Raw genomic sequence first — 24734 nt, 5'->3', positions numbered from 1 at the left:
GGAAAGAGAGGAGAGGAAAACTAGTGCTGCTTAGCAGTGTTACCCAGACAGGGGCAGAAAGGGGGGTTAAGGATGTTCTACTGTTAGCATTTCTACAGACCTTTTGGTTTATCTGGGGCCAGGGATGGGTAGAAAGGCCATTATCATTTTACAGACATACAGTTAGAAGGTGGGAAAACTCCCAGCTGTACTCACTATTCTCAGGGAGCATAAGGAGCTATTTCTGTTTGAAATCAAAGGTTCTCTTCATCTACAGCACTGCATGAGTGCCTGAGAGCTGGAACATGGTCCTGATTTACTTATTTCCATGAAAATAAGTAATTTATTTTGTGAGAGAAATGGGAAAACAAAATCAATGCAAATTATTTTAAATAAATTTGATTTTAAAAATCCAACTTTTGCTAACTTTATGGATTTTTCATAATACAACTAAAGAAATTTGTAATAAACATATGTCTTATGCAGTTGAGCTTTTATTAAAATGTCAAGTGTTACTCCAGTAGGTCAGACTACTTGATTCTCCTTTTTAGTTTTCTTTTTTAATATTTCCAAAGGAGAACAATGATCCACTAGCCAGAATTCTCATAACGACTTTGCTTTCATTCGTTCATTTCTGAATAATGATAATAATTTCCTCTATCCTCTATTACATACATGTTGTGGGTGTTGAACTTGAATGTAAATTGATTTGAATTTTTTTAATAAATGTTACGATCTCTTTTTGCAATAGGTCAAGGAAAGTTTTAAAAATGTGGCAATTTATGGACCAGTCTGATATTGAAACCATGCGAAGTCTGAAAGATGCTATGGCACAACATGAGTCATCATCTGAATACAGGAAAGTGGTTAACCGGGCACTCAATATTCCAGGCTGTAAAGTTGTTCCTTTCTGCGGTGTATTTTTAAAAGAGCTGTGTGAAGTTTTGGACGGGGCATCAAGCCTTATCAGACTCTGTCCACGATATAACTCCCAGAATGAAACATTAGAGGTAAGTGAGAGTCATATTCTAAAGGGTTAGGTTCATAGCCATCCAGTGCTTCATTTCATATTATTTATATTGTTTATTATTTTATACAAAGACATAATCTAGTTAAATTTTTCTAAACCAGATTGTTACCACTGTTGAGTTACATGGACCTCAGTTTAATTCCCATAGTTAGTGTAGCAATTTAAATTTGGTTGTTTATATCTAGTTCACTATTGAAATACTCAGAAATTAAAATTAGGACCAAAGGATCGTGTTTGTCAGTATGTAAATCCTTAAAGATGTAACTACTTTCTGTTAAATACTCTGACCTTCCGCTTAATTCACTGGGAATTGGAAAGTTTTCAGTTCTTTAAAAATGGAATTCAGAAGCTCGGTGGATCAGGCTTTTCATCCATGAAAAGAAGCAATTCCTTTGAGTTTTATAATTTTGGTTCAAAGAAAAATGCCCCTGTTAGATGAAAAGATTAAGACTGAAACTTTTTAAGTTTTAGGAGTTACTGAAACTTATGTTGTTTGATTTGTGCAGTGATTTGGTCTGTTTAGGGTTGGAAGTAGGTATAAAATCACATTAGAAGCTAATATGAAATATATGCTGAATATTAATTCTTGTAAAAATTTTTCCAATGAGAAGTAGATGACACAACATTCTATTTATTACTATACTAATCTTTTAGGTCTCTCTAGTTTGTTTCAGATTACAGTGGACAAGATAATTTCTTGCAACGAGTAGGCCAAGATGGTTTAAATAATCCAGAAAAAGAATCAACAGCAAACAGTATCTTTCAAACGATTCGGAGCTGCAATCGCAGTTTGGAATCTGAAGAGGGTGAAGACAATTTTAGTGAAGGGAGTAATTCAAGAAAAAACTCTTTGAAGGACAAAACCCGGTACCAGTAGGTCTCATTTTATTTTCTGTCATCACCTGTATATTTCATGGTTTTAATCTTTAGTTTCCTTTCACCAGGGCTCACTTTTAGTAAGAAGGTCGACTTTAACATCTTCCCTTTATCCTCTTCCAGTTCAGAACTTTTCTCCCCTGCAGTTATGCTAAGTATCTGATACTCAAATGCTAGGAAACTCTCTGCATAGTTTTATTTTCCTTCATGATGTAATTACTTCCTCTCATGATAAGGGTAAATCCTTTTCGTCTTACACATAGACCTTTAAAAATCCACAGTTACGATGACAATTTTGATCTGTGGTGACAGGAATAGCACCAGGACATATCCGTTATCAGAGCTCAGAACATTACATTCTGCATGCTTGGGCAGCGGTCTGCCCACTTCAGAAGAAAGGTTATTTGTTATCCTTCAGAAGACCTCTTCTTTTAAGGGCATGTTCATTTAAGGCTTTTGAATTATGTCCAGAAAAGAGTTACAAGTCAGTACACATTTTGAATTTTCAGGTTGCTGTAGTCCTGCTATTTTGCATAAAAGTTTTCTTAATTGTGCCCTTTGTAAAAAATCCAAATGTTCAATAATCTCAGATTTTCACTTCAAAGATGTGGTATATTCTGTACTATTCACTAGCAAGAAATATGTTAAATGCAAAGTTTAAGAGATCACTTAATCTAGAATGTTGCTTTGCGGTGAAGTTGCAGCCCATATAGACATAGGTGGGTTTAAACTAAGTAACCATGTTAGAATAATTTCAAATTAAGTAACAGAACTGTACTGTTCAGAGGTGAAGCCCTGTAAAATTAGGTGATGGCTTGCAAAGAAGAGCATGCTTAGGTCACTGCTTGAGTTATTTTATTGATAGAATCAGAAATACCCACATGTTCAGAAGTATCCAACATATTTCAGCTACTTACACATAAAATCTAATAAGTGCCTGCCTGAGAAGGAACTACCATCTTCCTGTTTTAAATGCATTTATTTAATTAACATGCAGTTCTAAATTTCATTTCAAATAAATAATCATTATTTCCTGAAAGAATGATTTCTAATAGAATTATTCACATCTGGCTTTAGTTGCTTCTGGAAAGTGGAGCGGTAGATTAAGCCAAGAAAGACAGACCCACTTCTCTGTCCATTTATGTTGTCTCTTGACTTACTTCAGTTCAAAGACATTCTTCCAGGAATTATTTTTATTAATAATTATGCTTTAAAATCAGCTTACAGCAGTTCAAATGGAGAATAAGCTAGGGAAATAAACATTTCACTTCGATGAACAGAGCAGAGTTTGAATCTAAAAGAACAGTATGAAAAAGATGAAGTTTTCTTTGTTATGTGTTTATGAAATCAGTACTTAGTAATTAGTTATGCTTTTTATTTAAATATAAACTAGTAAGTTACACTTTAAAGTAGGACTTCAATGCAAAAAAAAAAAAAAAAAACCCAAACTAATATAACTGAAAATACTGAAAAAAAAACCCCTGAAAAAAAAGTTTAAAATTTAAGTGAACAAAGTGGCAGATAGGTAATTGAAATTGTGTTTCCTGTTTCAGGCTACTAACTACTCAGTTGTTATTATCTATAGTACTGATCTTAATGTATAATAATGTATAATGACTTGTAGAAAAATACTTCTGGAAGTATTGATTTAGCTCAAGTGCCTCCTAGACTTTGGAAATTCCCTATTCACCTGCCATTTCTTCCCTGGGCATTCAGACAGCTGGGTGAGGCACACGAGCAAATTGCTGCAGAAGCAAAAGGGCCACAGTTCATTGTCCTTGTTGTATGGAGGCTGCAATGTTCAGTTTATTTTAATGCTGTGAATACCTAAGAAGTTGTAATGAGGAAACCTAGGTGAGAAAAGTCATATTTGTATACAGTATTATAAAATCCAAATTATATAACAATTAGATATTAGCTGATAATTGTAGTATTGTGGTCAAAAAGGCAAAAAAATACACTGTATAACATGTTTCTTATTACATTAGAATTGCAAGGTGCCCTTTGCTGATTTGGATTAACGTTGTGGAACATGAACCCCCACCAAAGCTGGTAGATTAGTTTGATTTGAAGAAAATGAAAGGCATCTAATAAAATCAGTGTTAGTGTGTATAATTACTTTCCCAATTGTGGTAGCAAATAAACTATCACTCTGTAATCAGTGACCTGAATTTCTGTACATGCCAGAAAAATATCAAATTTTAATCTTTATTAGAACTCTGTCTTGACAGTTCTCAAATAAGTACAGATAGACAGGAAAAGACAAAGAAGTTTGAATTACAGTTTTTATAGAATTGTTAATCAAATTGCCTATTAAGATACGGTAAACTTTGATGCTTCACTATATTAGCCTCATCTCATCTTCACTTTTAGGCTTTCCTAATTACAGTAAATACCTTTTAAAGTAATAGGGGAAAACCTCAAGTTTTTTGCTTTTCATATCCCTTGCAATTTTCCCCTCTAAAACTGCAATCTGTTTTAATGTTTCCTTTATTCTTCCTTTTCATTTCCTTGCATCTCAGTGCAGCACATGTAAAGAAAGCTGATTCGAACCGAGTTCTGTGAGTGTGTTCTCAATACTTGATAGCTGTGTCGCTTTTGGCAGCTTGTGTCAAAGATATGTTTCTCTGCATGATTTTGTGTGTGTTGTTGACTTACCTGCTTCTTGTACATTTTAATCTGCAGTATGCCAGTGCTATCAAATATGAATTAAGGCATAAACAAAGCTCTGCCTTTTCTGTCTCCACTATACTAGACTCCTCCAGCCGTGCACATCCAGTCTCAGAATACATTTTCTAGCATTTTTGCAGAGATTTATTTGATTGTTTTGAGGTCATGGGGGGAGAAAGAGCTGCTTTCCTTGTTTGTTTACTTTGAAAATCTTAATCTTATATAACACAGGTAAATATTTTAATGTGTCTGGTAAGACAGTTTATACCAGCTTAGTTATAACGCATGACCTTTATTTGTAGCAAGATTTCTTAAGGAAATAGAGCTACAGTTAAGGCTGATACAGTTATTGTGCCTTTGTCAGTGACAAGTAATAAATCCTTAGTCTGTTGGCCACTTTTTGCTGAATTTGGTGGAGAAAGAAGTAGAAATCACACTGCTTAATAAATTCATAGAGGAATCATTAGAGTTGATATATGGAATAAAGTCAGTTAGTGCCCTGGTTAGAGAAGAACTTGAGGAAGAGCTAATGGTTCTCCATGCTGTTTAGCTTAGGGAGATGGTTTATGTGACTTGGAACAAGTCACAACATGAATTGGTTTTGCTCAGCTCATAGGACATGGGCAGGAGCTGAGAGTACGTGATGATATGAAGAGGAAGTAGTCAGGGTATTAGGGCAAGATGCCGTGAAGAATATGCAGAGGAAGCTGGTTTGGGTTTTGTTGGCCAGATAGCCTTAAGAAAATGTGCTTCATTTGTTCTGCTTCATGGAACAGATTGCTCTTTTTTATGTTCATTAAAGCAGTATCAAAATATTGAACATTTTTGCATTCATACATGTTAGAAGCTTCTGCAATGAAAAAAGTTATTTAAACTACCTCATGTATTAGTTCAGTATTGTTGATTGTTGCTCCATATCTACTGTTTCTAATTATGGTAAGATATTTCAACAATTTTGGTTGGTGCATGCAAGTTTCATGTTAATATTTTGCTTAAGTAAAATTAAATTTTCTAACGGGAAGTATCTGATCAAATTCTTGCTGCATTCCTGTGAGGAACGTATGTATTTGAACCACTATTTTACAAGTGTTAATCAAAGAATTATATAATGTGAAAAGTCCCCACACTAAAGCAGTAATAGAGTGGAGATTAGAAGTCCGGTCTTCAATCCATTAGGTCTTGCTAACAGATTCCATATACTGTACTTGATATTTCAACTGAAGCAATCTTATGCTTTGGATTTAAAAACTGGAATCATGGCTTTAAGATCCACATGGAGGCTTTTTATTGTTAATGTAATGTTTGGGAAAACATTATATAAGAAAATATAATTATATTGTTACAGGAGTTATAATTAATAGTAGCAGCATGTACTTATTAATTTGAAATTGCAATAATATACATTGTAATACTGTACAATCTACAGATGTTCCTATAAATCCAAATTGTAAGGTGCTGTTAGTATTCTTTTTAATTTACACCAGAAATATATTCATAAATCAGAGCATAAATAAGCACATGTGTCACTAAAGATGTATCTCTTATTTTTACTCACATACAGATTTATAATTGGAGATCTTTCAGATTCTGAAAGTGATATATTTGAGCAGTTGAAGGAGTGGGACACTAGTTCAACAGAAGAGCAGCAAAAGGCTTTCTGCCATGGAATAGAACTCATTCCCTGGTATGTGTTATCTATCCGGGCTGATGTCCATCAGTTCATGCAACAAGGGGCAACCGTCATTCATTATGACCAGGAGACACATCTCTCAGCACGTTGCTTTCTTCAGCTTCAGCCTGACAATAGTACTTTGACTTGGACAAAACCCACAACGGTTTGCCCTGCAAACACGAAGGCAAAACTGAGTGTACTGGGTAATACTGCTGAGCTTGGTAAATACCAGATTCTTGGTAATACTGGACTGGTGGAAGGTTTTTTGGACTTGTTTTCAGCCAAGGCTGTATACATGGGACACTCTGGCATTGATATGCACACTGTGTGTGTTCAAAATAAACTTTGTAATATGTCCCTTGAAGAAAACGGTATAACACTACTTTATGGACTTCAGACTACTGATAATAAGTTGCTGCACTTTGTTGCTCCAAAATATACTGCCAGAATGCTGTATGATGGATTGCTGGAATTGACTAAAGCTGTAAGAAAAATGAGAAGATTCCCTGATCAGAGACTACAGTGGCTACGGAAACAGTATGTCAGCCTTTACCAGGTAAAAGTTGCTGTGATTTTGTACAAGAGAAGTTCAGAAATGTTAACAACTTAATGTAGAGTAATTATTTTCTATTATAACTAAATTAAAATTAAAAATGAGAACCAAATCTCCAACTTTTCAACACAGCTTAAATAAGTATGATCTGATTCTCCACATAATGTTCTGTCAAACCTTGCATGTTTTCAATACACTGAAGTTAAACCTTTTTTTATTATGAAGCTCTTCGTATGTTTGGAGTTTTGGAATAAGTATTTTATTAAAGAAAAAGCAATGCCTGAACTTGAAAACAGTTCTGAAATACTGAGTGATGAGAGTTAGGGCCAAAAAACCTGCCAAAATAGCAAACAAAAAAGCTCTTTGATACTCATGCAGTAATTAAAAATTGCCTCCCCCTGATGTTTTGTCTTTCATTCGTTCCTTAGAGATGTCTATTTTATTGCTTAAGAAAATGTGTCTGTTCTTTCTCTTGTTTTGTTAACGCTGAGAATTTTTGTAGGAGGATGGAAGGTTTGAAGGCCCAACCTTGGCTCAGGCTGTTGAACTGTTTGGAGGCAGACGATGGAGTGCAAGAAACACAAGCACAGGAACTCTCACCAAAAGCACCGAGAAACCTAGCGTACAGAGAAACAACACTCTGGGAATAAGCACAGCTAAGAAAAAGAAAAAAGTACTCATGAGGGTAGAAGATTTTGTTATTCATGTAGTTTGTGCTTATCTGGCTGATTTGTTTCCTTCTTACAAATGACTGTGTAGGTAACTGTATTCTGAACCAGAGAAAAGTTAGATGATAATTTAAAAACTGTTTATTGCAGTTTCAGGTTTTGAGCTTGTTGTTTCCAATAGTTCAGGTTTCTTTTCCATGCTTGAAGCATTCTCAGGACATGTGGGTGCAGGGGCTAGCAGCAGGGAAACGGAATCTTTTTGGGACCTCTGGGTGCTACCTCACTATAAAGATAAAATAGTATGGTGCTTGTTATTTCTAGGGTGAAAGTGGAGAGGCCACTGATGATGAAATGGCAACTCGGAAGGCAAAAAGCTCTAAGGAATATCGTAATAGAAGTGGTTCAGATCCTCAAGATCTTGATGAACAAGAAGAACAAGGTAGATATATTGCTTCAGTACTTAAAATCCCTCAGAGTTTTGCTCAAAGCCTTTTTTTATGGTGTTAAAAATACTTCTATAATACGAAACTACTTTTGCATTGAAATTGTAAATGCTATAAACTTTTTAATTTTTGTAGTTGCTTGTGGTTGTTCTTTCATTTACTTTCAGTAGCACTTCCTTTCCATTCAGATGAAATGGGTATATAAGTGTTGTTCAGAATGTATCTTTTTCGACTGTCTTGGGGCAAATCTAGAATCCCTTTAGTGTCTTACTACACCTTAATGAATTGTGATATAGGTGTCTTGGACAAAAGCATTTTTATTGGGACAGATGTTGTAATTGTGCTGCAAACTTCTGTTTTCTCCATAGATCAGAATATTACTATTAATGCTTCTCCATCTAACAACCTGCCATCAAGAAGAGCTCACTCTCTAACAGCATCTGGATCTCCTAATTTAGGAGCTACAACGTCTTCACCAGCAAGACCAGTGTCCTCTCCTGTAATTTCTTCAAACAAGAGTCAATCTAGGTAAGGATAAAAGCAGTGCTTTGATTTAAAAAAACAAGTTACTGTTACCTAATTATCATCAAATGTGGTTTTCAGGCCAAACTGACAAAATCTGACAAAAACGATGCCAGAAATGTACTAGCCTTTTGAGAGACATCTAAAACACATTGTAGAACAATGTGTTTTTCAGACATTTAAGCTGAAATACCATGAATCTGAGGATGGCTGTGTAGCAAGTCCCTGAGCAGCGTGCTTCAGTTTCTGTCTATTACAGAAGCAGATTGGAATGCTGTTCCAAAACTACACAGATATGGAGTTTAACTCTTTCTCCAGATCTGCACCAAAACATAGTTACAGATGTCGTCTGTATAATGAAAATCAATAGAAATGTTATAGATGTGTGGACTGAAGTTCTAAGGTTTCTCAGCACAAGTCATTACTACCTTGGGGAGTATTAACTTTTGCTGACATTCCTGGTGATGGTTGTAGTACTGCCTTGGGGAACTGGAGGAACAGATTTGAAATCTTTCTCTTACAGACCTCTCCCCATTGAACATCCTTCCTTTTTGTGTCACTTAAGTAGTGCAGAAGGTTGTGCTGTGGTTGTGCAATGACATAGCACACTATTGTATTAATTCTAGAAATACTGATGGTGGTGGTGGTAGTAGTTGTAGTAATAATAGTATTACAATGATAATATGTCAGGGATGTGGATGGTAGTTCATGACATGCTAGAAAACAGACTCAACAGAGGCCTTCCTGTGCCTTTTACCAGAATGAACACAGAGGTGTGCTTATGAGTATGAATTTGGGTTTCCAGGAGGGCAATGATAACAATAGAAGAGATTATTTCTGCTGGGAGAACGTTATTTTTGAAGAAACATGTTTTGTGTGATGGTGTATGTTGTGTATTTCTTAGGGCTTTTTTTTTTTCACATGTAAAACTTTGGCAGTAGGTGTAAGGAGTAGAGCCACCTGTGAACAGCTTTCTGAGACTCATTACTATGTCTTTTTGTTCTTCACTGTCATTTGCAACCTTGTGATGAACACACCAGACTAGGATTTACCTCTGTAAGACATTTATTTCTTTTTTATGAAGGGTTGGAACAGCTTTCTTTTACATTAAACTGAAGAAAATGCTGCTTTACTACCTCTGGAAAATGCTTCTCTGCTTTGCAAATCTGCTTTTTGCGTTTATGCCAAAATAATTGTTCTTCTCTAAATGAGATTAAAAAGCTCAGTGGAGAACTTACATTCCCTGGGGAAGGACAGCTAATATTCCTTTAATTCCTCTCAGTCCTGGGTTTCTGTACAGATCCCCATGCAGCTTAGCACTATGAGCCTCCCTGAGTTATGACAGATTTTCCCTGGCAAAGTTGTGTGGAAACTCCACTGCGTTTCTTGGTAGAGTTTTCCCCAACTTGATATGACCCTTCTTGTTAGAATTTCCTCAGCATACAGCTGTATGGCTGTTTCATCTGTCCTGAGGAAATTCCTCAGAACAGAATTACGTGCTTTATCCATTGCCTTGACCCAGTTTTCCTGAGCCGTTAAGAGACTTGGGAGTACTGGAGAGAATTTTAGTCTTCATATTTACCCTTTGGACCCTTGATAGGTCTGAACTGTGCTTGCCAGTTCTCACTTGTGCCTCAACTATGATCAGTAAGTCTAAGTTGTCGAGTACCTGGCTCTCTGCTTTGCTGCAAAGTGCTATGTGTGTATTAATTTAAACCTGGGATCTCTTTTAGAGTAAACCAGCTGGTTACCTCCAAGATGGCATTCAGGTGCAGTTCTGGGAATATTTTCTCCAGAGACTTCAGTAATTGGATAGTATGGATGGAGAGCTTATTCAGTCTCAAACTACCTACAGTATACTGTCTTGTAGGGGACACTTCCAGCAAGGATTGTGCTGTCAAGCAATCTTCCCAATCATGGCACGTCCTATTGCTTTGTGTTACATAAAATAAATGGCAATCTGTCGGTCCATAGTATGTGCCACAGCTTATTTCAGCCACTTCAGATAGAACACACACCAAAAATGAAAATGATATCTTAGAGACAGTCAAGCACTGTAGGGAACCAAACCAGACCTGAGCCAATAGTTGGGCAGTGCAGAGCACTGTCCGCACCGCTCAGAAAACGTGGCAGGATGGATGCCTTTAGCAGAGTAGATGTAACTGATGGAGGAGCAGACCTGACAGTGGTCCACAAGCTGTAGTATGAAAGACTGCAAGCAGCACAGTGTTCTTCCTGGAAGCTGCTGCCCTTAACAGTGGTGATATACAAGCAAGGTAAGCTTGGGAAACAACACAGGCTGAACACAGGCATCTTTTCTTTCTTTTTGCTCCATATTTATTGTTAATTCTGCAGTCTCATAAAACTCAAGTTATATACTTAGTTATAACTGACCAGTTTTGTCAGTACCATCATAAATTAAGATAAAATGAAGTATCCATTTTCCAAAGGAACAGAAAGTTGGTCTGACCCAGATAATGAAATAACCTAGGAAATACAGGATCCACTGGGAGTGCTTGTATGCATTTGTGTGGCTCTGCACAGATTACAGCCAACAGAGGTTATTAATTCAGGTTAGCATCTGGATTCAGACTCAAACACTGACAAGGCTTCATAGTTGGAAGTGGTGTTGGACATGAGCTGGTTGTGCGTTAAGTGAGTGCATGATCCCTCACAGAACCCAGAGCTTAGGAGGTCGGTGAATAGAGGGTCCCTCCGGACTGAGCAGAGCCTTCACAGCACAGAAAGCTCAGTTGGTAACAAAAGATTGCTAGCTGCAGTGCAGCAGTCTGGAGGAGGAGAGCAAGAGAGATTTCTAGTTCTTTTTCTCTTACCATATAATATGTGCATGAACATTTGCCTGACCAGTAAATTAGATCAATGTCCCCAACAAGTGAGAAGCACTAAATAAAATAAAATTTCTTCAAGTGAAAAAAAAAAAAATCTAAATATAATTATAGCAATTTAAAAAGAGGAGGACCTGGCTATCACTGGTTTGAAATAATAGTAATTCTTATATGTAGAGAGTGAAAAGTGGTATTTTTACACATTATAACTCACAACCTTGATATTCCTGACGTCCTTACAAATAGTTTTTGTTGAGAATAATTTCTTACACATCCCAGATGTCCAGATAATTTCCAAACACAGGTAGCCTGCAGGTGTCTTTTGCCATTCTTTAAAAGCAGATGTACCTCCAGCAAGATCCCAAGTTCTTTGGAAATCTAGTGCCACGTATAAGGTGGAGGAAGCAGGGGAAAGCGTGGTAACACCACTGGGAAACAGATAACAGGATATGGAAAAATAGAGAGGGGGGCTTTTTTGTGAAGATAAAGTAAACTGCCTCTCTCATTAGCTGTATACAGGTATAATCCAGACTGTTACCAATTACTTTGGTTGTTGTTGGGGTTCTTAGGTGTTTTTGTAAAAAAAAAATGGACCACTTGTACTCATTACCTGTGGAACGATGTGGATTGCTCTTTAGCAATCAGATCCAGTGAAATGCTAACCATTACCATCTGCTGCCAGTCTTCCACTCAGTGCTCTACAGTTGCAGTCTGTTTTCTGGAGTCAAGAGACTTTCCTCATCATGGTTTATTTTTCTTGTCTGATAAAAATGTTAGGAATGATTTTGCAAAAAAGTTATATGCAATATGTCAGTACTTTCCACAGTGATGTCAAACAAATTGAACATTATCAACTGTGAAGGAGATGGTGTTTTTCAGTACTTTTAAATTACATTCTGCTTTCAATTGCATGCATCCATCCCAGGCCAGGAGGGAATTGAGGAATCTGATCGAGCATATTTATGTAAAATGTTGCCTGCCTGCAGCAGGTGACTGCAGATGTCTTTAGGAACATGGGACAAGCTGGTCCTGTTTTTCCATCACAGCTGTTGGAACTGGGACTATTTGTACTGAACCTGATGGCAGAATTCATAGATTAATGGATTTGTAGACTGAACATTACAGAGAGTCACAATAAAGTCTGACACCTGGTCACCTACTCTGGTGTTTTGAAACAAATACTGTAACTTCTGGAGTTAGTTATGGTTTAAACTAGACAGTTCTTGATACTTGTGCTGCCTGCCGAGATGCCTCCCTTTTCAGGATGCTGGTGCAGGCAGATCCCATTCCTGCAGTTGATTTTCATTGATATTTAGGCCCAGGAAGAGGCTCAAGAGCTCAGCCTGTCATTGGAAATTAGTACATGAAATTCACTGAGGGTTTGTTCATACTACTCAAGGGATAGCTCAAGTTGGGGCCTAACTACACTTACTAGTGTAAATTCTGTAGTAGCCTAAGGATTTTGGGATGTGGCTTTTGAATCGTACTGGTCCTGCTTCAAAAAAGTTTTTTCAGCTGCACATCGTTTAACAAGTTCAGTTATAAAGAAATTGGCTGGGCTTGGTATTACTCAAGTCAACTAGATAATTAGCACCAAACAGCTAGTTGTTTCTGTGATCATTTTCTGCCTTTGCTATCAAGAAATTCCAGTCTACTCTCCTTCCGTCAGCCCCAAAAGCTGAAAGCAGGAAATCATTAGAACTTTGTTTCTAGAATGAAATAGCCTCCAGAAGCTATTGTCCAAGCCTAAAAGAAGAGGAGGACTGTAGCTCAACCTGTCTTTGAGTTACCTGATGGTAGTCCTGACTGTTCTGGGGAAGTATCTGGGAAACCCATGGGCTAGGAAACAGTGAGGGTTGAGTACCAGGAAAGGGGGAGGATTGTGCTGCTTAAAATTGCACCTTCAATGCTTCAACATATGAAAGAAACCCCAGGTGCATAAGGAAAAAAAATGTTTTTCTTGCATATACAGTCAGAATATTACTATTTTATTTTGACAGCACAGAGCTTTAAGGAATTCTATATGTGTTTTATTTTTCCCTTAACAAATCTTCAACAAACCTCATAAACAGCCTGTGCTACAGGAATACTGGCATTGTTTTCTTTAAAGAGAAAATGAGAATGCTTTCATTTGTGCCATTTGCATCAGCTCCTTTTGCACATGGAAGAGTTTTAAATAGCATGCATATGCATTATTAATTCTGGCAAAGTCTGCAGTTGTCTTGAGGGAATGGCATAGCTGCTATAAAACAAGAAGGTACAAACTGTCATTATGCATCTTACAAGATACTGCGTTATTCACTTCTTCCAGATATTGGTAATAAATGCATTAAGGAGAGCACAAATAAAGTGTTAATGCAGTAATGCATAATGTTTCAATGAATAGAATTTAATAAACCAAACTACAGCAGTCTTTTTCTGATTTAGTGCATGGAGCAGCAGTAGCTGGCATGGCCGTGTTAAAGGAGGAATGAAGGGGTTTCAGAACTTCATGGTGTCTGATAGTAACATGACTTTTGTGGAATTTGTAGAGCTCTTCAAATCTTTCAGGTAAAATACATTTTATTCTGTACTGATCTCATTCATCTATGTTTATAAAAGAGTAAAACTTGAACTTTTCAACTCTTTTCACAGTGTCCGTAGCCGCAAGGATCTGAAAGACCTTTTCGATGTCTATGCTGTGCCTTGCAATCGATCTGGTTTAGAACCTGCTCCACTTTACACGAATTTGAAGATTGATGAAAATAGCAGTGGATTCCAGCCTGATTTAGGTTTGTTAAAATGGAAAATACAGCTGCTACATTGCTGAGATTCAGTTACTGGCCTTAAAGAAAAGTGTCTTAGTCTCATAAAGAACTATCAATTATAAGTTTATGTAGAGGATTACAGCCATACTTCCACTAATACATAGTTTGCAGGATGTAAGATAGGTTCTTTGTTCTGAAATGAAGGGGAGGAAAGGGATTCCTGCTTTATATTAGCCAGTTATATTTGTAACCGGTATAGCAGGGGCATAAAACTTGTTGCTGAATAGCTGGGCCCAACACAGGGGTCTGTATCTGCTTGCAGGAGCTCTGTAAGGGCTAAAACACTGAGCAAATGTAGGAAGGAGAAATGAGGAGGCTGTGCCCTGTGTCTCATTTGGTTGTTTTTTCCTAGTACATCTGCTTTATGTGGAACAAGGGGGAAGGAAACTTCTGTCCCATTTTATTCCCCTGTTACCATAATCTAAGTCTGGAGATTTGCGCATATTTAAAGAAAACAGCCTTTCCACCTAGCAGCCTATGGGGAGGGTACAGTACAGTTGGCATATGGGACTGGAAGAAGATAAAAAGTGACTGCACAGGAAGGGTATGAGGTTGTACACACTGAAGGAAAGGCTTTGAGGCTGTACGTGGTACAGAGAGGAAGCAGGAGAGTCCTGGATGACAGTGTGTGAGAGGCTGTGAATCCATGTTAAAAGTTCTAGGATTTTGCTTATATAATTGAGTATTTATAATCCACTCCTACTGTTGTCATACATGCTTCATGCTCTTTCGTCTATCCTTCTTGTGAATAGAAACAAGATGGGTTTGTTCTAATTTACTATATCAGTGCTAAAATAGATATTCAAGTGTGGTATATATTACATTATGTTCTATACAGTATACATAATACACTAATTATATAGCTTATATTTCCTTTTTTTTTTTTCTTTTAAGATTTATTGACTAGGAATGTTTCAGACCTTGGTTTGTTCATTAAGAGCAGGCAGCAACTATCAGACAACCAGAGGCAAATATCTGATGCCATTGCTGCTGCCAGTATTGTAACCAATGGTACTGGAGTTGAAAGCACATCGCTAGGAATATTTGGAGTGGGAATCCAGCAGCTGAACGACTTCCTAGTGAATTGCCAAGGAGAACACTGCACCTATGATGAAATCCTCAGTATTATCCAGGTCTGTAATACAAATATCTTGCAATTCCTTTTACTTGAAGTCTTCTTACTTCTGTTTTCAACACTAGCATTGTTTGCCTTGTAGCCAGAATAGCACATCTGTGTGAATATTTCTTTTCATGCTGATATCGTTGCTACAGTTTACTTGAATTTAAAATTTAATACTATCTTAATTCTGGGCTATAAAATTGTGCAGATGCCTGTAAATATGTCCATAAATAGAAAAAAAAATCATGTAAATAAACAGTTTTATTGGCTATGTGTGCTTTATCCAGAAAGGCATGTCACCACTTGGGAAAAGCATTCGTGATAGTGCATCATTTTCTCCTTGTGACCACCTTTGATAGAGCTTAACCCTAATTTGGAACTATAAAAGGCACCATTTCCACACACTTTTATTTTATTATAAAAATTTTTCCAAGTCAAAGATGAACATTTTATTCCCTTATGTACAATGGCTGAAGTGATTAGAAGGTATGCAGAAAATCTTGAATTCTTCCAAACATGCATAATTAATACACTCCAAAGTTAAGCTCCACTTAGCAGCTAACAAAGGCTAAAAATTATATTTCAGCTATCAACATACAACAAAAAAATATAATAAAAAGTATAATAAAAAATTGCAAATCCTAAAGAAACCTCAAGTTAGCATATACAAGTCTCTTTATTTTGAGATGGTGGTATGTTGCGTTTAAGCACAATAGTTAGGAGAAGGATGCCTGATTATAGATCCTTTTTAATTTCAGTTTAAGTGCTGATTCTGCTTTGAAAAGGAGGTGGGATTAGGTGATCTCCCAACATCCTTTCCAACCTGAATGATTTTATGATTTAAACTTATGAGTTTAGTATGCTTGTTTAGTGATTTGCAAAACAAGCAGGAGTATACTGGAGGCACGTAGTTACCCACAAAAAGAGACTGCTTTTACATACTAACTGGTTAGTTTGGTGAGCAGACTACACTATAAAAATATGAAAAATACCTATTTATAAGAATTTTTATTATATATCTCTTAAATTTCTTCCTTTTTATAGAAATTTGAACCCAGTGTGAATATGTGCCAGCAGGGGCTGCTATCTTTTGAAGGATTTGCAAGGTAATTACTTATGTGTTAATTTTTATATACATGTGTATAAATATATATATAAAAAAATGACATGAGTGTATTGATGTTTGCATGATAGTCACAAAATACTCAGCACAGCATAAAATTTCCTGACATCTTCTCACCTCTAGATTTTTGATGGATAAAGATAACTTTGCCTCTAAAAATGATGAGTCACAAGAGAATGCTGAGGACTTGCACTTTCCGCTGTCGTATTACTTCATAGAATCCTCACACAACACTTACCTTACTGGCCATCAGCTTAAAGGGGAGTCCTCTGTAGAGCTCTACAGCCAGGTATGCAAGATTGGATCATTGTGTAGTTTTCAACATGAACTTGTTTGTTCAACTGGCAAGTCGCAGAAACATGACCTTTTTGCTTTTGAAAATCTAAATGTCCTAAACCCCTGCTTGCAAAATGTTGGAAAACATGATGTGTGGGAAAGCTGCCTGTGAGCACATTTGTGCTCAAATGCCTTTGCTAAGGCAAAAAAATGGGTTTAGTTTGAGGTTCATAGCATTTAGACACCAGTCGGTCTGACCCAACCTACTAAGATTAGACTTTCCCACAGGAAAGACTGATCTAATATTTTAGTTCATTCAGATGTCAAAAACACTACTCAAATACTGTACATTGCTCTGCAAAGACAAATTTCAAATGGAGCTATAACTTCTAAAAACATTTCTTCTAGGAATATTCTTCAGTTTTTCAGACTTTATGCCTGATCGGTGTTCACCAGGAAAAGAACAATTTCTCCCTAGGGCTTTTGGTTCTGTGTTTATTTGTGTGTGTGTGTGTGTGTGTGTATATTTATGTGTCTATATATTTACCAAATGCTAGAGAAGGCATCAAACTTCCTGTGAGTAGTGTTTTCATTACTCTAAATGTTAATGACTCACCATTAAGAAGGGCTTATCTGGTGTCCCATGTGCTGCTTTGCCTGGAGTTATAAAGCATGGGGTGAGGCTGTGTTAGGAAAGCCTGAAAAACACTGTTGCACAGAATAATGCAATTGCAAAGGAGGTTCCTGTAGTAGCACTGCACAGTGATGTGAGTATTGTGTTGGTAATAGATGGGAAGTGAGATACAGCTCATCTGGCTCCAAAGCTTGCATGATGCAGAAAAATTTCTTCCTGTCCCTCAAGTAGCTGTTGTCAGAAGAGAAGGAGCCTTCTATTCTGGCTCAGTGTGTCTGGCTCTCACAGAAGTGGTGGTGTGCCAACTATGGACACAACTGTCTGAAATAAAATTATTCAGGTTTTGAATTATTTTCCTTTGCTCATGAATGTTTTTGCTGGAAATGGTTTTGATTGTAGAGATCTCTGTTTTCATTAAAATATTTAATTGTAATCCAGATAACTCTTTCAATGCTAAGCATGCTAAATATTGATAGCAATAATAAGCTGGACTGCCAACAGATGATTTAGCTTGTCTTTTTCTTCATTCTTCCTCTTTTCTTTCTTCGGTGGTCTTCTAGCAAGTAGGGCTTTATAAACTAAATAAATGAATAAATAAAAAAGGGTGGGTAGTGGATGGTTGGAAGGAAGGAAGGATGGATGGATGGGTGGGTGGGTAGATGGGTGTAAATTAGGTTAATATCATTAAATAAGATGGCCTGGAACATTTTAAGTATCCTCATGAAAATTGTTTGTAGGACATTATTTTCAGACTACCTTCTACTTAAAAAATTAACAAAAACAACAAAAAGAACTGGCAAGCACATAGCAGATGCTATGCCCATAAGTTCTCCTGGTAACAACCTGGAATAAATTGCCATGTTCCTTTATAGCTGCTTTTGCAGGTAGAAATATGGAAATGTTTATCTCCCTCAGAAAATCAAGCTATACATCAAGGACCAGTCACTTTCTGCGAACAGATTCCGCGTGTCCTGTAAGATACCAAGAATTTCAAAGCTTTATGGTACTTCTCCTAAGAACATAAATGCTTTCTAAATTTTCCCACTCTTTCTCAACCTAGGTGTTGTGGTTTAATGTTATCAGCAGTATTCTTAGGCTAAAGTCAGAAACACAGCCCTACACCAGCTACTAAGGAGAAAAATACCTCTTACAGCTGAACCCAGGATACTAGGCAATGCAGTTAGCTGGGTTCTGTAGCTTCTATGGGTTATGTTTATTCCAGAGAGATTACTCTTCCCGGGACTTTCACTGAATCATTCAGCTTTCATTTAGCTCTGCAGTGTCTGCCTTCGACTTTGATGGCATGAGACTGTGGCTTACACGTGCTTACACTGTTCAATTGCATTGTAGGTTCTTTTACAAGGCTGCAGAAGTGTAGAATTAGACTGCTGGGATGGCGATGATGGGATGCCTATCATTTATCATGGGCACACTCTTACTACCAAGATCTCTTTTAAGGTATGCTGGTAATTGCACATAGAAACAAACAAACAAAAAAAAAAATCAGAAGAAAATCAGTAACTTTTTCTCTACTGAAGGTAAAAATTAGCCTACTGGAAAAACTAGGGCTAAATCCTAATAGAATATGAACAATAGACTATGTAGACAGGAACTTCTCAATTGTAAACATTATGCTTTTCAGATTAGTTTTTGTAGCATAAATACTGTAATTTTGTCTTTTTGTTGTCAACATAACTAACAGAAGTAGCTGTTACCAGTTCTGTTGTAATAAGATGCTAGGCTGATCTGAGGAGTTTGTTTTGAAAGCAAATTGTAGATGTTTTCTTCTTAGAGGGGAAAAGGGATGCCTTCCTTTCTCTCCTTTCAAGTAACTGTAAGTTAACTGAATACTGCAAAGTAATCACATGTTCTTTCAATGACCTTTCTTTCTCACAGGAGGTAGTGGAAGCTATTGATCGCAATGCATTTATCACCTCTGACATGCCAATTATCATATCAATAGAAAACCACTGTTCCTTGCCTCAGCAACGAAAGATGGCTGAAATTTTCAAGGTAGGCCATGAGTTGTAAATTATTCTAAGCACGTGCCTTGGGATTTTCCATAATATAATAACATGTTCTCAATGTTTCAGAATGTATTTGGAGATAAGCTGGTAACAAAGTTTTTATTTGAGAGTGACTTTTCTGATGATCCCATGCTTCCATCACCTGGCCAACTGAAAAGAAAAATCCTACTGAAGAACAAGAAGCTGAAAGCTCATCAAACACCAGTGGATATATTGAAACAAAAGGTGAAGTACTTCCTTAATAGCAAGCAACGAGACCTAACTTCTGTTAGAAACAATTCATTTGTGTTTAAAGTTTTTGTTATTCCACTATGTACAGCAGAATAATGCATATTCATGTTTGGAAGACTCACTTGCAACACTCGCAAGTGGATTGCAACACTTTGAAAGAAGTAGGCAAGACAGATAGTCAATATAGACGCAGCATTAAAAAAATTTTACTGAATTTTGGTTTTATAATACTTCATAGTATACTGATTAGCATCACATGTCCTATGTGATGAATGCAGATGAAGTTTCACTCAGAGGCTATAACATTTGCTATTCATGTTTGTTGAACAACAGTGATATGCATCGAGCATGTGTGTATATATACAGCATGCAGTAATTTTGAGTAGAATTCTGCTTTTCTCATTTTTCATATTCAAGCCAGGCAAATACTCTCTTTCTTACTCTCTTTTCAAGGGGTCTGTGCTATTCAGGTAGTGCTTACACTTAACTGAGAATTTTTCTGGTTTCTAAAAATTAGGGCTCCATCTCTGGTAGCCTCCATTTAACCATGTCTGTGGTTAGGCAGCAGTTAGATTGAATCCTTAAACACTAATTGCTTTTACCCAAAATGTAAACACAATTGAATTAGAATTTAATTCTTGTATTAGAATAAGTAAATCACATTGATTGTACCAGTATACGGACATTCTCTGTCTTTTAAAAAAGTTTTAAACTGTTTCCAAGACAAGATTCTTCAGGCTGGAAAAAGGCAGTCTTGATCTAAATACCATGCAGAGTGGACATTTTCCTGTAATTAATTAGGTTTCATATCTTACTGAGTGTTTTTCTACCAATACAAGTTTTCTTTATATTCGAACCCTTAAAATGGTATTTTACTTTGATCTTAAGACTGTTACTAATTTCTCATTATATATATTCAGTGCTCTCATATAAATAAAATAAGATGTAGACAGTGATGAAAACCCTTCTGCTTCTTAAAAATACTTACCAAGAATGTAATAAGTGGTTCTGTTGCTGTAGGCTCACCAGCTGGCACATATGCAAGCACAGGCTAGCAATGGTGCTAGCAACCCCACACCAACCAATGAAGAGGAAGAAGATGAAGAGGATGAATACGACTATGACTATGAATCTCTCTCTGATGGTAACAGTATATATTTGCTTATTTATTACAGTGCTGTTGTTAGCAATAAGGCATGTAAATATTCTAGTTCAGGAATGATGTAGGTAAGTTGATCTTACCTTTTGAGAGGAAGATGTGCTAAATGTCCTTGGTGCAATAGTCGATAATACCTTGAAAATAATTTGACTGTGTAGATGTAGAGGACTTGAGTGTGATTTTAACTCCAACTATGAGATGTTTCAACTATACAGTGTATGCTAAATTGTAGTTTTTATTATTTATATTTTGTATTATTTATATTATCAAAAAATGATTGTGTTCATAGTGTACTCTACCTTCACCTGTGTTGTCTTTCATAAGGAGTTCAGACACCTGAAAGCTCAAAGTTCACGACAGGCTTAGCCCTTGCATTTGTATGACTGCCATTAAGTTGACCTAAGATGCAGATTCTCCAAACTTCTCCTTGGTTACTGTCTGATCCCAGAGACTCCTGAAGAACCTACTTTAGTTACACTTCCAGCATCAGCTGTTCACTTCATGCGTAAAGCCGTGTAACCCAAGTGAAGCCACTGGCTTGTCTGTGGCTTATTCAGTAAAGAGAGCTTTATTAAAGCTTTAGCTGCCCAGTGAAAAAATGGCAAGGCTTGCCTCACTGACTTGCCTTGTTAATTCATGTGCTGTCTATGCTTCAGCTACCCTAGCCTTCAGGAACTGGCAGGCTAGCATAAATCCACCTTTATGAGCAGTTTATATATTGGCTGTAATGACTGACATGCTAAAGGTGATAAAAAATACTGCACTTAATAACTTCCACTACTTTGTTAGCTCTCCAGTTCAGTCGGACACATTTGATTCAACTACAGATGAAGGACAGAATGTGCCACATTGAGGTGACTGAGATTAAGTCATGCATCTTTTTTAACTTCTCTTGCTGTGGGCTGGTAGATTCTGGCAGAGCAAACAGCTGGAGTCAGGAATATTTAATCCTTTCGACTTCCAATAAAGGACATTTGTCAGAACCTCCATGCATGGATTGAACAAGCTGGATGCTTGTTATTTTTAATTGGTAATTTTCAGAAAATATAGCAAAGTAGATCACAGTGCATTTACCCAATGAGGCAGCAGGGATGGTACAAGTAATACCAAGCTCTCTGGGTAGGTAAATGCTTTATCCTTGTTAAACTCCATAAACGGGCCGCAAAACTGACCAAGGGGAGGTGGCCATGACTGGTGGCTGGATGCTCTCTTTAAACAGCATGTCCCCTTGCCACTGTCAGAAAGAGAATGCCCAGCTAAATGGACCCTTGATACCTTGATACCATCTGATACAGCTGGGCATGTTCTGATAAAACAGTAAAGCACTGTGCTTGTTAAACCTTTAAATCTAATGGATATTGTATTCAAATATGATATAGGGAATCAAGCATGTCCTGTGGCACAGGACTTCTTTCCAACTGGTCTTTTATTTACATTACTTGCATCTGTGTTTAATGATTTTAAAAACAGTCAACAAAATTAATAAATGCAGTTCAGGACCTGACACTGCCTGTGGGATAGCAGTATAATGTGTGCTAATATGAAAATACGTGAGTTTAGTGCCTGCGCTGCCTTCAGTTGCATTTTGCTAGAAAGTTGGCCTAACTGGCTACTTGAGAGTACCCATTGTGTGGGACAGGGTGGAGATAGCATGTGTACATTGCTGTGAAAAACTCAGGTCTTTGATTACAGACTTGCCAGGAAAACACTGCGAGCTAACTGCAGTAAGTCATGTTTGAGCGATGTTTGAGTTAGGAGAAAGTTCGAGAAATCCAAAGCTAGCAAGAAACATTCACACCTTCCAATATATGAAGGAATCTGTGGCATGGTTTACTGCTTTGTTACAATGATTATTCTCTGGGATCTTTAATTATATTACTATTTTAGCAAAACTAATCTAAATAATGGTCTGTAAACTTTCTAAAAGATTTTCAGTTTTATTTCCTTACTGTTGCATTAGGATTGTGTAAGGCTAATAGTTTTACAACTGACACTTAATTTTCATTTCTCTGGCTGTAAATCTTAATTTCCTTTACTCTTATTCCCTCTCTGACTCTGTTTCCCTGTAGCTGATGTCCTTAATGCTTCTCCTGCTCCTAACAGCCAGGAAGGTAAAGGCCATTTGGTTGAGCATTTTAACTGCATGAAATCAGCACTGCATCTCCAGCCTGTTGTTAAATGTGACAGTGTGAAAATATGGTTTCTACTTCACATTAAAAACGCATATTTTTATATGGCGTTGTTAACTGGTCAGGAACTGTTAGAAGGCTGCATGTCTGACACTGGTTATGCATCAAGACAATTTGGTCAAAGCATCAGGAATATCAGGAATGAAATAAAACCATTCCTTTTGTGACAGTTGCAATATTTTGGTCTAGAAAGACCAAATTAGTAAGTGTATGATTCTCTGATAAATATGTAGCTTTGGAGAAGAGTTTCTATAGATATAAAAAATACTTATTCATGGTAAATATAAGGCGAGGAAAGTGAAAACTTGCTGTCCAAAGACTTGTATATGTTTGATATGGTTAATCATGTTTGGACTCAAGCAATTCTCTGCTGTTCAGGAGTATCAGTTGTTGTCAGATGGCAAGCTTAATTCATTCAATGATTTTGTTTTAAGGATCTCATGAGCACAAAAGGATGGGCTTTTAAAGAAGTGCAGAATATTAACCAAAGCCAACCATTAAATTTTTAAAGTAGAAAGTTATTACTAAAAGGGAATGCTTTGACCAGTAAATGCGTTTTTTTGGCATCTGGTTATTCAAATAAGATTCACAGCATTGTCCACAAATACTGTTAATTCAAATTAAATTTCCAGTTGGAATTGTTTGGCTTTATGTTTATTAAAATACCATTAATTTTTAGATAACATTCTTGAAGACCGACCTGAGAATAAATTATCAAGTGATAAACTGCAGTTTGAATATAATGAAGAGACTGCCAAACGAATAAAGAAGGCTGATTGTGCTACTTACAATAATAAAGGAAAGGTAGTTCTGCTTTTTACCCCTTTCTTCTCAGCCACGCTTTGATATATAACCAACTTCAAAAGGGTTTGAGCAGTTTACGTAACTGAGACATCAGATGGTAAATGTGTTTTAATGAAGACAAATAGTAGAAAGCATGGAAACACACCAGAGGAAATAGATTACATAGAACAAACACTCATCATACTGTTCAGGGAAAGTCCTCAGAGGTTATTGTATATACAGACTGTTTGGCTGAAAATTTTAACTGTCGTTGCTCTCAGTGAAAGAATTCATTGAAGCGAGATCCAGGCGTTTGTTTAGATATCTAATTTCAATTAATGTCAATGAAACTGCAGATTTCATCTGCATCTTCAGCATCTTTGTGTATTGTAATAACTTTAAAATACTACACTATGATATCAGATAGCCATGTTACTGTTTATTAAATCACCTGACAAACGAACAAGTCCATTGCTGTGTAGTAAATTGCAGTTTCTCCTGAACACAGCTGTTTTTTGTCTTAAATGTTTGTAGAACTGACTCTGATTAAGGGCTTTGCACACTACCATAGTATCAGTAACACGTATTGATGCATAAAACCTGCCCAGGGAGATGTGTTAAGTGAAGACAGCAAACCTTGTAGGAAGAATGAGAGATTTTGAAAAGTTAAGTAAGATATGCAAGAGTACTTTCACATTCAATAATTTTATTATTCTATGTTCTTGGAATTATTACATAGGTTTATGACATGGAGCTGGGAGAAGAATTCTACCTTCCACAAAATAAGAAGGAAAGCAGACAGATAGCACCAGAGCTGTCAGATCTTGTCATTTACTGTCAAGCTGTAAAGTTCCCTGGTAAGTACACTGCCCTGTTTTATTGCTTTAAACTTTCTTATTCTTGGAAACATTATGTTTTGAATTAGTTCTTACAAGCATTTTCAAATTGAAGTAGTCGAGGAGCTTTTTTCTTGATGATTTGGTAGTCTACATAATAATAGCTTCTGGCTGAGAAGTAGTATTCATAAATTATGTGAAGACATACTGTTTGTCATATTAAAATGTTTACGAAAGTGAAATTTGCCAGTCTTCACAACTTAGACAACTGCTTCATTGCCAAACACCAG

At 36.7% G+C, this 24734-nt stretch overlaps 1 protein-coding gene across 1 annotated transcript in view; it reads left to right on the top strand.

Annotated features, from left to right (window-relative positions):
- PLCE1 (phospholipase C, epsilon 1) overlaps positions 1-24465 on the top strand; it is a gene marked incomplete at its 3' end in the record, with an annotated part of 104471 nt that extends 80006 nt beyond the window's left edge. Inside the window, exons 5-23 of the mRNA XM_010011431.1 lie at positions 731-989; positions 1674-1882; positions 4408-4446; positions 6117-6783; positions 7283-7465; positions 7770-7887; positions 8260-8419; positions 13687-13809; positions 13894-14030; positions 14961-15199; positions 16231-16292; positions 16433-16598; positions 18570-18677; positions 19116-19232; positions 19313-19471; positions 20498-20621; positions 22706-22747; positions 23505-23629; positions 24348-24465. Coding sequence (XP_010009733.1) covers positions 731-989; positions 1674-1882; positions 4408-4446; positions 6117-6783; positions 7283-7465; positions 7770-7887; positions 8260-8419; positions 13687-13809; positions 13894-14030; positions 14961-15199; positions 16231-16292; positions 16433-16598; positions 18570-18677; positions 19116-19232; positions 19313-19471; positions 20498-20621; positions 22706-22747; positions 23505-23629; positions 24348-24465 — 3155 coding nt within the window. The remainder of the gene's footprint in view (positions 1-730; positions 990-1673; positions 1883-4407; positions 4447-6116; positions 6784-7282; positions 7466-7769; positions 7888-8259; positions 8420-13686; positions 13810-13893; positions 14031-14960; positions 15200-16230; positions 16293-16432; positions 16599-18569; positions 18678-19115; positions 19233-19312; positions 19472-20497; positions 20622-22705; positions 22748-23504; positions 23630-24347) is intronic.
- Between the last annotated feature and the right edge of the window lie 269 nt (positions 24466-24734).

The sequence above is a fragment of the Nestor notabilis genome, unplaced genomic scaffold, assembly GCF_000696875.1.
Source record: "Nestor notabilis isolate BGI_N333 unplaced genomic scaffold, ASM69687v1 scaffold32433, whole genome shotgun sequence".
In the NCBI taxonomy this organism is placed as follows: Eukaryota; Metazoa; Chordata; class Aves; order Psittaciformes; family Psittacidae; genus Nestor; species Nestor notabilis.
The sequence above is the reverse complement of the archived record's forward strand: the minus strand, read 5'-3'. Positions and strand labels throughout refer to the sequence as shown.